We start from the raw sequence: 14,820 nt of genomic DNA, 5'->3' as shown, positions 1-14,820 counted from the left end.
TCTTTTTCAAATTCTTCTCCCATTTAGGTTATTACAAGACCGTTTGTTTCTTTTCTCAGTCTTCCTCTTCGGACTGGATACCTGGACTTGGAAGTCATTACTGAATAGCCTCTTCCCAGGTCCTTAATATCTTAGCTTCTACACATTCTTATGCCTAGATACTCAAAGATTCAAGAAATGTTGAAAATTAAGATGTCTTATTCCCCTCTAATCCACAATCAGAATTAAATACAGGCTTCAAGTGTGGAGAACTGGTAGCCACAGGTGCTCAAGGAAGAAATGGAAGAGATTATAAATATCCTGATTTCGGGTGAGGGGGGAACAATATTGCAAGCGCCAGGGTTAGTGATAATGGTGAACTGACCCCAAATGCCCAGAAGATAATTTGCATATGCCTGTTTCCTGTATTTCACTTATAAATGTTGCCCAGGTTGTAATTTCCCATGATTTTATTTTTCAGCTGTTTCATGCTCACTTATTGGTACACTGTGAACGTTTAAATATTCAAGCTAGTATTTTATGGATAGCTTGACCCTGAAAATCATCCTGTGTAACAACTGTCAGACATTACACATAACCTGGGTGACAGCCCATCGGTCCCCGCCTTACTGACTCTTGTACATAGCGTGACGATAGAGACTGCTGTGAGACAAAAGGATGTGCTGATTAGATATGGTCGAGGAGACATCTTTATCAAAGATGACAGACATGCCGTCTGAATTTCAGCAGAACCACTGCCTGATGAGATGTTCATCAAAGTCAGAAACTGCCTTTGGGAAACTTCCTTTGAGCTACCTGTGTTCTTGAAGAAGGAGCTGATATACTAATATGCATTATCTTCACATTTTGGAAATAGAACCAAACTATAAACAGGATTATATTTAATTTTCTTGGCCTCCAGAGCTGAGGAAATAGAGATTGGCCATCAGAAGGCTCTTGTTCCTTCTTCTATCTCTGTAAATGTGTGCTTTCAATTGTGTGACTTCTGATCCCGACTTCCTCAAACCTCTGACAAGCCACTGCCTCCTGATTCTAAGGTGAATTCTTTTTTCGATGAGAGAGCACCTCCAGTTCCAGTCCCCTGACCCGGTCCTCATGCTGCTGAGGCGCTTGCTGTTGATCTGTGGTGAGTAGGACAACTCAGAAAAGGGTATGGATTTCCATTCCCTGGTGCCCGGCTTCCTGAAGAGCATTGGAACTTCTCAGGACTAAGTTTCTGCCAGGCAATGGTCAGGCATGCTCAGATCTTTACTTCCCACTGAGGGCTTAGAGTTGGGCAGAAAGTCATAGACACTGGAAAGCCAGATTTTGGAAGAAAACTATCCTTTTAGTTTTTATCTCATAGGAAGTGTTCTCTTTCTTTCCACTTTTGATTCTGACTTTGTTCTTGGTGGCTTCGATAGCCACAAAGATAATTCAAACAACAAATTGGCCTCTCAGTTCCTTGCCCTTCTTATAATCAACATGATTTTCCTATATCCTTCCTTGACTTCCCCATTTCTACCATCAAACCCTAGAACTTATCATTACGAACGACGGTCCCACTTCCAAAATATTTGACTTCAGCATCCACCTCCCTACCCGACTACATTGTATTTCCAGCTCACTTTCTCTAATGCTCCATATTCAACATGTCTTCCCCTCCCCAGGCTTAGGTTTCCACTGTCAAATTACTACACTCCATGTCCTCACTTCTCACAGTACTTAGATTCTGTAGTTTATCACAATACTCCCCTTGGATATACCTTCATCCCTCTTCCCCATAGCACTTTTCTGACTAGCACACTTTTCTGCATGCTTCACACCTGTGCCTAAGCAGCTGAATGTGAATCTAAGCAAAAGGTACAATCCTGCTGACGTATCTTTCTTTAAATGTAGGACCACCAATCTCGGGTGCCATGCAATCCTCCTATTCTTTCAGAGTCAATGCTCTTCCATTCTTTTTTTTTTTTAGCGGTACGCGGGCCTCTCACTGCTGTGGCCTCTCCCGTTGCGGAGCACAGGCTCCGGATGCGCAGGCTCAGCGGCCATGGCTCACGGGCCCAGCCTCTCCGTGGCATGTGGGATCTTCCCGGACCGGGGCACGAACCCGTGTCCCCTGCATCAGTAGGCGGACTCCCAACCACTGCGCCACCAGGGAAGCCCTGCTCTTCCATTCTTGATGACCACTTCCTCATACCCACTCCTTTCTCCTCAAACTTTTCTCTTCTTACTCTTAGTTTATAACGTGAGAAAAATAAAAGCAATCGAAAGAAAATTTCCTCATCTTTATACGGCTGTATTTATCAACCTGTCCACCTCTGCATTTACGTACTCTGCCTTTTCTCTCCCTATTATGGATATATTTTCCCTCATCCAAATTGAAGACAGGGCTCTCCACTTGTGCATTGGGTCCCAGACTCCCTTGCTCCATCATCAAAATATTTCTCCATCCTGGATTATTCCTATGAGTATACAAATATGCGATAATATCTTCTATCTTAAAATAATAGAAATGTGACCTCCGTTTGCTTCACCATTCTGCACATCCTTTTATAGTTTTCAGTGAGTCATTATCTTTACTTGATCTCCTTCCATCCTTTCTTTTTAAAATTCATTTTTAATTTACATTACAGTAAGATACACTTTTTTGATGCAACGTCTATGATTTTTGACAAAGATTTAGCGTCATATGACTACCACCACGATCAAAATACAGAAGATTTCCATCACTTCAAAAATTCCTTCATGCCCTCAATCCCTTTAGAGTCAACTCCTCCCTCATTCCTAACCCCTGGAAACTGCTAAACTGTTTTAGGTCCTTATTGTTCTTCCTTATCCTTTATTGAATCCACTTCAATCAATCTTTGTCCTCACCACTCCACTGAAACTGCTCTTGTTAATATCATCAACTACCTCTATGTTGCCCCACCCAGGATTCAATTTTTATTTCTCATTTTATTCAGTATCTCAGGGGTATTTTACATAAGTTGATCATTCCCTCTCCTGGAAATACTTTTTCACTTGGCTTCTAAATACTGTATTCTGCTGGTATTCTTTCTAACTTAATACCTGCTGCTTTACTGACCTTGAAATGTTTGAGTTTCTCAAGATTGGTACGTAGACTTCTCTTCTCCATCCATACTCATTCCCTAAGTTATACACTTCAGTCACTTTAAGTTTAAACAGCTTAAAATCAAGCTTATTTATCCAACTTCGATCCCACCTTTGAACACCTTTCATATATTCAACTGCCATTCAACTGTCTAATGTGCATTTTAAACTCAGCATGTCCTAACAGATCCTTTGATCTTCCACATGAATCACCATCACCATAGGACTTAACCTATTTCTCCCCACCACTTCTCCATTTTTGTAAATGTCACCACCATTCTTCTGGTTGCTATGGCCAAAAATCTAGGAGTTATATTTAATTCCTCTCTGTCTTTGACACTTTATATCCAATCCATAAGTAATTCCTATTGATTCTACTTCTGAATATATACTGAGATCTGTCCCCTTCACAGCACCAATACTGCCTACCCTGAGCCACCATCCTCACTCTTCCAGACTAAACTCCCACTAATGTTCTCCCTGCTACTCTTGCATGTCTGTAGTCTGTCCTTTCTACAGTGGAAGAATGATTCTACAAATGCAAATTAAGTCAGAACTGTCCATCGCTCTCCATTACATCATGAACAAAATCCAAAGCTATTACCAAGCCCACAAAGCCTTCTGTGACTGGCCCCTGCTTACTTCTCACACACCAGTATCAACCACTGTTCCCCTCACCTAGTCAGTTCCCAGTGTACCTGCCTTCTCATTCTTCCTTGGACAAGCTCATTCCTTCTCAAGGTCTTTGCGCTTGCTGTTTCTCTGCCAGGAATGCTATTTCCCAAATATTCAGAAGGCCTGTTCTCTAATTTCATTCATGTTTCTACTCAATTGACATATATCTAAATAGTCAAGATCATCCCAAGATACTCTGTAACTTATTTTCTACTGTATTTTTCTTAGAGCATTGACCATTCTCTAAAATCATGTTACATATATATTTTTTTGATTGGCTCTCTCCCACTATAATGTAAATTCCTTGACAGAAAAGATTGTCATTCATGTTCATTCCTGCAAACTAAGTGTAATGTACAATGTCTGGCATATAGTAGGCATTCAAAATTATTTGTAGTATGGATGAATAAATAAAATGTGATTTTCATGCTAGCCCTCATTGATTCCCTTCTCCTTCCTGAGGAACTGATTATTCAAATAAACTTTTTTTTTTTTTTTTTTTTTGCTGTTCGCGGGCTTCTCACTGTTGTGGCCTCTCCCGTTGCGGAGCACAGGCTCCAGACACGCAGGCTCAGCCGCCATGGCTCACGGGCCCAGCCGCTCCGCGGCATGTGGGATCTTCCCGGACCGGGGCACGAACCTGTGTCCCCTGCATCGGCAGGCGGACTCTCAACCACTGCACCACCAGGGAAGCCCTCAAATAAACATTTAATATAAACAGTAGGCATCTCAGACTGAACTGAACTAAAATAGATAATAATAGTGAGATAATATTTATTAAATGCTAGATAAATTTCAGGCATTCTTCTAAGCATTTTGTGGATATCAATTCATTTAATCTTCACAAAACTATGTGAGGTAGGTCTATTATTATCTCCATTTTACAGAAAACTAAAGCACAGAGAGGTAAAGCATTTTTCCCAGAGTCACACAGCTTGTAAGAGAAAGAGTCAGGATTCAAGTCTATGTCATCTGGCTACAAAGGCTGCGTTTTCCCCAGGATTTTCTTTTCTTGACCATTATGCCATAATATTATGGTCAAATCCTTGGGATAAGAGAGAATCTTTGGAGAAATCTGAAGTCCTTCTCTGGACCTAAGCCTCCTCTGCCCTGAAGTTGTTAAATAAAGGGGTGTCATGTCTTGAGCATAAGCCTGTCCACCCTCCTTGCCTGACTGCTGTTACCATGAGTCAGCAAGTCTAGAGCTGGATCATCAGACTTTTGAGAGAGGGAATGAGGATGATGGCTTGAGGAAGGGAGCGGCTAAGTAGTTACACAACAAAGGTACCATCTCATAACCACGGTGAGAGAAGTTATTGTAAATTACAATCATAAAACAGAACTCTGTGTCATTTTGTAGGCAGGTGATTGATGTGGAATGTGGGGAAAGGAACAGAGAGAAAGGAGGAAGGAAGCAGGGTAGGGAAGGGGGAGAAAATAAGAAGACAGGAAGGGGAAAAGAGAAAAAGAGAGGGAAAGAGAGAAAAAAGAGAGGAAGGGCACAAAAGAAGGACGGTGCGTTGTTGGGAAAGCCTTCGTGGGAGTTAAACTTTGGGTATGTTTGGGATTTGCTGCCCTGTACTGATCTCTGCTAAATTCTCTCCCAGCTCCACTCTGTGAAGCAACTGGTGAGTTGCACTTCCTTTTCTTCTTCAAGGTCTGCAGGTATCTTGTCACTTGAGCCAGTGCAGGAGGCCTGTGGATAGCTGTTTGATATCCAGTATACAGATGACAGCAGCCCCCTTGGGCCCAGGGTGCTTGTGTTCACAGCAGTCTCTGCACGTGACATGTACATGCTCAGCTGATGGAGCAGATCTTGCTCTGACCTTCTCAAGACCACAATCTTTTTTTTTCTGGGATGTCCCAGCTTAGGGAGGGTTGCACAAGGCAGTCAGGGGGTGCTGAAGGTTGATGTTATAGAAAAATCTCTGCCCTCTGGCAGAAGGGCTCCAAGGACCCTGTGTACTCCCAGCTGGGTACTCCACCAGAAGTGTTGGAAAAAATGCCAAAGTCACGCCTCCACGGAGAACAACATTACAGTCAATGCGTGGGCCATGTACAAACTGTAGACTGCTGCCTTCTTCCTATTTTCGGCCTTGCTCTGCAGCCACAATTGTTACCCCGGTGCGTTTTCTCTCTTAGATTCTGATTTATGCAAACTTACTTCATTAGTTTGCTCCTGATTCAGTCTTACTTGTACCAGATGAGGAGAGGAGGAAATTTTCCCCCAGAAGGAATCTTCCACTGAAGTATGTTTAAATCTAATATATATGAGGACTGCTGTCTTGTGCTTAAAATAATAAGCAAAGGGTTAAAAGAGATTATCCTGCTACTTCAACACAGGCTGCATGTGCAACTAGGAACACAGGGTTTGGAATTCCTATGACAAGAGATACTCAGAACCAACTCAGGCTTCTGGTTTCCTCACCTGATGTTTATCCAAGTCTAACTCATGCTTTTATCATATATAGGTGTTGAATTTTGTCAAAAGCTTTTTCTTCATCCATTGATATGATCATATGGATTGTCTCCTTCAATTTGTTAATATGGTGTGTCACACTGAGTGATTTGCATATATTGAAGAATCCTTGCATCTCTGGGAAAAGTCCCACTTGATCATGGTGTATGATCCTTTTAATGTGTTGTTGGATTCTGTTTGCTTGTATTTTGTTGAGCACTTTTGCATCTATATTCATTAGTGATATTGGTCTGTAATTTTCTTTTTTGGTAGTATCTTTGGTTTTGGTATCAGGGTCAGGGTGGCCTTGTAGAATGAATTTGGGAGTGTTCCTTGCTCTGCAATTTTTTGGTAAGAGTTTGAGAAGGGTATTAGCTCTTCTCTAAATGTTTGATAAAATCACCTGTGAAGCCATCTGGTCCTGGACTTTTATTTGTTGGAAGATTTTTAATTACAGTTTCAATTTCATTACTTTTGATTGGCATGTTCATATTTTCTATTTCTTCCTGGTTCAGTCTTGGAAGGTTATACCCTTCTAAGAATTTGTCCATTTCTCACAGGTTGTCCATTTTATTGGCATAGAGTTGCTTGTAGTAGTCTCTTATGATCCTTTGTATTTCTGTGGTGTCCATTGTAACTTCTTTTTCATTTCTAATCATTGATTATTAGAAATTATTTCATTTCTAATCTAATTCTTATTGGCTATATTTTATCAGTTTTGTTTATCAAAAAAAACAGCTTTTAGTTTTATTGATCTTTGTTTCTATTTCATTTATTTCTGCTCTGATCTTTAAAATTTTATGATTTCTTTCCTTCTACTAACTTTGGGTTTTGTTTCTTCTTCTTTCTCCAGTTACTTTAGGTGTAAGTTTAGATTGTTTATTTGAGATTTTTCTTGTTTCTTGAGGTAGGATTGTACTGCTATAAACTTCACTCTTAGAACTGCTTTTGCTCTATCCCCTAGGTTTTGGATCATCTTGTTTTTGTTGTCATTTGTCTCTAGGTATTTTTTGATTTCCTCTTTGATTTCTTCAGTGATCTTGGTTATTTAGTAACATATTGTTTAGCCTCCATGTGTTTGTGTTTTTTACATTTTCTTTCCCTGTAATTTATTTCTAATCTCATAGCATTGTGGTTGGAAAAGATGCTTGACGTGATTTCAATTTTCTTAAATTTACTGAGGCTTGATTTGTGACCCAAGATGTGAACTATCCTGGAGAATGTTCCATGTGCACTTGAGAAGAAAGTGTAATCTGCTGTTTTGGGATGGAATGTCCTATAAATATCAATTAAATCTATCTGGTCTATTGTGTCATTTAAAGCTTGTGTTTCCTCATTAATTTTCATCTGGATGATCTGTCCACTGTTATAAGTGAGGTATTAAAGTCCCCCACTATTATTGTGTGACTGTCTATTTCCTCTTTTATAGCTGTTAGCAGTTTCCTTATGTATTGAGGTGCTCCTATGTTGGGTGCATATATATTTATAATTGTTATATCTTCTTCTTGGATTGATCCTTTGATCATTATGTGGTGTCCTTCCTTGTCTCTTGTAACATTATTTTAAAGTCTATTTTATCTGATATGAGTATTTCTACTCCAGCTTTCTTTTGATTTCCATTTGCATGGAATACCTTTATCCATCCCCTCACTTTCAGTCTGTATGTGTGCCTAGGTCTGAAGTGGGTATCTTGTAGACAGCATATATATGGGTCTTGTTTTTGTATCCATTCAGCGAGCCTGTGTCTTTTGGTTGGAGCATTTAATCCATTTACATTTAAGGTAATTATCGACATGTATATTCCTATTACCATTTTCTTAATTGTTTTGGGTTTGATTTTGTAGGTCCTTTTCTTCTATTGTGTTTCCCACTTAGAGAAGTTCCTTTAGCATTTGTTGTAGAGCTGGTTTGGTGGTGCTGAATTCTCTTAAGTCTTTCTTGTCTGTAAAGTTTTTGATTTCTCCATCGAATCTGAATGAGATCCTCGCTGAATGAGTAATCTTGGTTGTAGGTTCTTCCCTTTCATCACTTTAAATATATCATGCCACTCCCTTCTGGCTTGTAGAGTTTCTGCTGAGACATCAGCAATTAACCTTATGGGAGTTCCCTTGTATGTTATTTGTCATTTTTCCCTTGTTGTTTTTAATAATTTTTCTTTGTCTTTAATTTTTGTCAGTGTGATTACTATTGTCTCAGCGTGTTTCTCCTTGGGTTTATCCTGCCTGGGACTCTCTGCACTTCTTGGACATGGGTGGCTATTTCCTTTCCCATGTTAGGGAAGTTTTCACCTATAATCTCTTCAAATATTTTCTCTCTCTCTTCTTCTTCTGGGACCCTTATAATGTGAATTTTGGTGCTTTAAATGTTGTTGAGAAGTCTCTTAGGCTATCTTCATTTCTTTTCATTCCTTTTTCTTTATTCTGTTCCATGGCAGTGAATTCCACCATTCTGCCTTCCAGGTCATTTATCCGTTCTTCTGCCTCAGTTATTCTGCTATTGATTCCTTCTAGTGTGTTTTTCATTTCAGTTATTGTATTGTTCATCTCTGTTTGTTTGTTCTTTAATTATTCTAGGTCTTTGTTAAACATTTCTTGCATCTTCTTGATCTTTGCCTCCATTCTTTTTCCAAGGTCCTGGATCATCTTCACTATCATTATTCTGAATTCTTTTTCTGGAAGGTTGCCTATCTCCACTTCATTTAGTTGTTTTTCTGGGGTTTTGCCTTGTTCCTTCATCTGGTACATAGCCCTCTGCCTTTTCATTTTGTCTGCCTTTCTGTGAATGTGGTTTTTGTTCCACAGGCTGCAGGACTGTAGTTCTTCTTGCTTCTGCTGTCTGCCCTCTGCTGGATGAGACTATCTAAGAGGTTTGTGCAAGCTCCCTGATGGGAGGGACTGGTGGTTGGTAGAGCTGGGTATTGCTCTGGTGGGCAGAGCTCAGTAAAATTTTAATCCACTTGTCCGATGATGGGTGGGGCTGAGTTCCCTCCCCATTGGTTGTTTGGCCTGAGACAACCCAGCACTGGAGGCTACAGGCTATTTGGTGAGGCTAATGGTGGACTCTGGGAGGGCTCATGCCAAGGAGTACTTCCCAGACCTTCTGCTGCCAGTGTCCTTATCCCCACAGTGAGCTACAACCACCCCCTGCCTCTGCAAGATACCCTCCAACACTAGCATATAGGTCTGGTTCAGTCTTCTATGGGGTCACTGCTCCTTCTCCCAGGTCCTGATGAGCACACTACTTTGTGTGTGCCCTCCAAGAGTAGAGTCTCTTTTCCCCCCAGTCCTGTCAAAGTCCTGCAATCAAATCCCACTAGTCTTGAAAGTCTGATTCTCTGGGAATTCCTCCTCCTGTGGCCAGAACCCCAGGTTGGGAAGCCTGATGTGGAGCTCAGAACCTTTACTCTGGTGGGTGGGCTTCTGTGGTATAATTGTTCTCCAGTTTGTGAGTCACCCACCCAGCATAATGGGATTTGATTTTATTGTGATTATGACCCTCTTACCATCTCATTGTGGCTTCTCCTTTGTCTTTGGATGTGGGGTATTTTTTTTAGAGAGTTCCAGTGTCTTTCTGTCAATGATTGTTCAGCAGTTAGTTGTGATCCCAGTGCTCTTGCAAGAGGGAGTGAGTGTATGTCCTTCTACTCTGTCATCTTGAACCAATCTGACCCACATGTTGTTTAATTGAAGCATCACAACTGTAGGAGATAACTGTCATTATCTTCTCCATTTTCCAGATGGGAAGTTGAGTCTCAGAGAAGTTAAGTAATTTGATCACGCATGCACAAGAAGAGTTGGAACCAACATTCAAACCCAGGCAGTGTGATTTGTAACCTAGGCTTGTAAAAATTATACTATTGTGCCTTGAAAAATGGGAGTTTGAGAGATCAGCGTTCTGGGTATCACACTGTCCTAGGCAGGGAGAAGACACTGTAGCCTCCATGGGAATATTATGGTGTCTTTCTTACCCTACCACCATCAACCCAACCAATGCCAATTCCAAATCAGCAGGACCCCCTTTGCCCACTAGCTCCCTGCCCCACCTTTAAACAATATAAGCTGTTGACTTCACCAGAGGCCTTTGCTCTCAGGACTGTCGCACATACCCTGTCCCTGAAACCCTCTCTACTCAGGGCCTTCCTGTGTCATCTTGTGTTCATGTAGGACTCCCCATCAGTAATGTGAGCTTGGAGATACAACCTCCAGGTGGATACATGATGGAGGGAGAAAAGCTGGTTCTTGTCTGCTTGGTCACTGGGGGCACAGGAGATATCACCTTCTTCTGGTACAAAGGGGCCCTGGGTTTAAACCTGGAAATGAAGACTGACGGTGACGTTTGGGATCTCTGTGGTGAGGGAGAGTGACTCTGAGCAATATTACTGTGCGGAGGACAATGGCTATGGCCCCAGGCTCAGTGAGCTGGTGAGTATTACTGTCAGAAGTAAGTTCCACTGCCTTTCTGCTCAGCCAGCATGTTCCCCTGGGGCACCCTGAGGAAGTTAACTGGCGCTGAGCCTCTGTGGGAAGGGATTGTGAGTCTGTCATCATCAGAGACCCCCTCTGACAGTCTACTGTCTCTCTCAGTTCCAGTGTCTCACCCTGTCCTCACCCTCAGGGCTCCTGGGGCCCAGGCTGTATTGGGGGATGTGGTGGAGCTTCACTGCGAGGTCTGGAGAGGCTCTCCCCCGATCCTGTACAGTTTTATCATGAGGATGTCGCCCTGGGGAGCAGCTCAGCTCCCTCTGGAGGAGGAGTGACTTTCAACCTCTCTCTGACTGCAGAACATTATGGAAACTACTACTGTGAGGCCAACAATGGCCTGGTGGCCCAGCGCAGTGAGGTGGTACCACTCAATATCATAGGTATAGCTCATGCTGTGGAACTACTTCGGTCAATGTCTCTTTCTCAGCATTCTGGGAGAGTTTTGCTGACCCCACAAAGTTTCTGGTGATGTGCTACCCAAGATGAGGCTTCTATGGGTAGTCCTGTCCTGGGAGATATATCCGAGGGGGCATGGGGGACACCAAAACTGGTGCCTCTCTTCTCTCAACAATGTGATAAGCTGCAAGTCCCTAGGTGCATAAGTAAGTCCTACCTCCCCAACTCCCCCAGGAAGAGCAGACCTTTCCTCAACCCACACTCAAGATATCTGCTCTCCAAACCCAAGCCCTTCTCCTTGGCAGCTCATGTATAGGTCTCTCCCTTCAGTGCCTACGGAGGACAGAAAAGAAGTTCTTACTTCAGGAGTCATGGAGGTGCTGCTTGGCATCTCTGGTCCCACCACTATGGCCCTATTATTTTGCTGCTGGCTCAAGAGATAAATAGGTTTGTATTTATAGAGATTGGTATTTTGTTACTGTGACCTTTGTTTTCACTGAGATAAGGCAAGATTTGTGACATATATACTAATAAGGATGAATATATCCCATTAGCCACCTTGCCTATAGATCTGCTCATAGCCATCCCCACTGCCCCAGCACATGGAATGGCACCTATTAAAGTAGTGAAAGTTTTTAGTAAAGCCCTTCATCCCCACATATTATCAATTGAGGTTAAACTGATACCTTGTACTTCTGTGGTTTAATTTTTATACAAAAATGTAACTACTTAAAATAACTAATCAGCCACTTAGAAGAGAAATACAGTTAGCAGTTCCAGCTATACTGACAATCTCCCAGGTAAAGTCATTGCACTAATTCTTATTTGCCTTAGAATATTGTCACATGGTTTTTCTTCTCCCTGAAATATTTACCCACACATCCAGACATATGCTTTTTGCTGAGTGTTTCTCACTTTTCAGCTTAAATGTCATTTTCTCCAAGAGGCTTCACCTGACCACACAGCTTACAATTCTCTTCTATTATGCTTCCTCAGAGTACCAATAACTTCACACGTTATTACAATTGATTATTACCTATTTATTTGTATGTTTAATCTTGGTTTCCTGTTCTCCATTGAGCAAGTTGGAGATGGGGCAAGAGAGGACAATGTGAGATTCTTACTTAAATTCCAAGCTTTTTGGGCATCTTTGGAGACGTCACCCCAACTATACTGTGTCTATGGAAGTGCCTTTTGTCATGATAGGATTAGGTCGTATGGTTCTAAAACCAAAACCCAAAAATGTTATAGGTGTGTGGGTACAGAGCCTTGGGCTCAAGTCCAATTCTGGTATTAACTGTCTTTGGGAAGCTCGCTTAACTATTCTGGACCTAAATCTCTTCATCTGCAATATGAAGGATCTGCCCAAATAATTGCCAGAATGTCCTCTGAGCACACAATGACATCTTGCAATGGGCATCCTGGAACAAGGCACATTCCCTGCACAGGGGCTGTATGAAAGCACTGAGAAAGAGAGTTCCCTCATTGACATGTATGTTCATTTGTTTGACTTGCAGGAAGTCGTTCAGCCAGGGATCCACTCAGGTGAGACCTCTGCTATCTCTGTGTGCACAGTTAATGTAGAAAAATCTATTTCAAACAATTTTTTGAATTGTTCTCTCTCATGAGCTTTTTTCCATATTTTGTCATATGCAAAACTGCTACTCCAGTGTTCTTCCACTGGTAACTTCATTTGCTATTCCTCTTCTTTTATATATTAACTAATTAATTTAAATCCTTTCATCATTTTTCCTAATTTGTCTCCCTCACTAAATCTACAGAATAAGACACTTCTGTTATATTGACCAGTTTCATGCGTTTATTCAATCAACCAGTATCTGAGAGTCTGTAAGTCATTTTGTTGAGTGCTAGAAAGCATGAAAATATGGAGAGATCTTAAGAGTTTTAAGTATCCTAGAGTAGTTAAGATATACACACATTTCCATAATGCAGGCCAGAGAATAAGTAATAAACATACTGAAAAATTGTTGATCAAGTTCCTTAGAAGAGGAAAATTTTTTTTTTAATTTATTTTTGATTTTATTTTATTGAAGTATAGTTGATTTACAATGTCATGTTAGTTTCAGGTGTACAGCACAATGATTTAGTTATATATTCTTTTTCAGATTCTTTTCCCTTATAGGTTATTACAAAATACTGAGTATTGTTCCCTGTGCTATGCGATAGGTCCTTGTTGGTTAGAAAAGGAAAAGATTTTTAAAATACTTCCATCGGGGGATATCAGTGTTTAGTTGATACATTTTATACTGTTATTATTTTTGCCAAATAAAACCATATTTTTTTCCAAATCAGAATAGCACTTTTTCAGTGATGCACATGCAAGAGCATTTTCTTCTTTCCCTTCCTCAAGCTGCTTGTTCTGCTTAGCAACCGGTTTCCATCTGGAGTGAATCAATAATTTTTCATTCAATATTTACCGAGCACTTATGATGTGAATGGCACTATTCTGGGTGTGGGCAATTCCACAGTAAGCTGTCAAATAAGAACCGTACACTTGTGGAATATATACTCCAGTGATACTCTGCAATGCCCTGCTCAGCGCAAGTATAGGGCTTGTATCAGACAGCTGTGCTGATTTCTGATTTCCCCATAAATTAGCATTCTATTCAGGACACTTTGTAACATGCTTCTCTCCTTCAGTGTTTTACTCATAATCCTAAATAGTTGTGTCTGGGACATCTAGGATGCTATCCCAGATAGATAGCATGTGTTTCTGTGTTTGCAGGAGCCTTCCCAGCCCTGTACCCCAAGAATCCACCTACCTCAACTCACAAGCCCCAGAGCAACTACACCATAACTATGAAAATGGTGAGGCTTCCCAAATGACCTGGGCCAAAGTAGGCAGACCAAGCTGGGGAAGAAGCAATAACGTGATGTCTATTAACCAAATCTGACCCTGCTGTGTCCCAGCCACCTCTACAAATAAATGACTCATCTATCTTCATGGCTGTGATAGGTGGTAAGTATGGAGTGAGTTAAATGGCAGGAAGAAGGGACTGTGTCATGTCACGATGCCTCCTTTTTTCTCTTTCAGTGAATGTTGTAAGTGGGGATGAGGTTTATTCTTTGGTGTACTGTGTGCAGCAGGAACAGCAACCGGCAGCAGGTGAGACATGAGGGAGTGAATTTGTCTCTGACTTTTGTCTTTCCTGGAACCGGGAGGATAATCAGTGACTGTGTATGGCAACATGGCTCTGTTCTTTGGCACTGCTGCTTCTGCTCTCGGAGCTGACTATGAGCATTGCTGTGCCTTTTATGAAGATTGGCCTTTGGTCTGGATGCTGTCTTGAGTAGATGCCAGTGCTAATGCTAACTTGGCCTGCTGTATATCTCACTCCCCAGTCAGATGGCAGCATTGGAGACAGTACCAGCTATGTACTCCCTGTAGCACCCCAATACAGCTGCCTAGTTGTGGCTGTTGTCCCATCCCGTACCTGGTAGGCACAGAAATGCTGAGAGATACAAATGCCAGGAGGGGCTGGCGGACCCTCACTCCCCCTAGGTACTAGTTTTCCTCTGTATAGTAAGGAGTCATATTTGTGATAGGCAGAAAAGTGAGACAGAAAATATTAATGGAAGTAAGTCCATGGGAAATAGACAGGACAGAAAGAAGCCTTTAACACTAATTTAATGAAGGACTTTAAATGGAATCTCACATATGTTTGTCTCCACAGAAGAACCTCCTGGGATGCATAC

At 41.5% G+C, this 14,820-nt stretch overlaps 1 protein-coding gene across 1 annotated transcript; it reads left to right on the top strand.

Moving 5' to 3' along the window:
- The first annotated feature begins 1,053 nt into the window (after positions 1-1,053).
- LOC113613961 (Fc receptor-like protein 1) lies at positions 1,054-14,241 on the top strand. The gene is given in 9 exon segments (XM_027095150.1): positions 1,054-1,126; positions 10,390-10,549; positions 10,551-10,666; positions 10,810-10,920; positions 10,923-11,087; positions 11,434-11,550; positions 12,621-12,648; positions 13,850-13,932; positions 14,159-14,241. Coding segments are annotated over 9 exon segments (936 nt in total).
- Positions 14,242-14,820: the final 579 nt, after the last annotated feature.

The sequence above is a fragment of the Aethalodelphis obliquidens genome, unplaced genomic scaffold (assembly GCF_003676395.1).
Source record: "Aethalodelphis obliquidens isolate GAN/ISIS:26980383/991018 unplaced genomic scaffold, ASM367639v1 scaffold90, whole genome shotgun sequence".
Lineage (NCBI taxonomy): Eukaryota > Metazoa > Chordata > Mammalia > Artiodactyla > Delphinidae > Aethalodelphis > Aethalodelphis obliquidens.
This window is presented reverse-complemented; position numbering and strand designations above follow the sequence as displayed.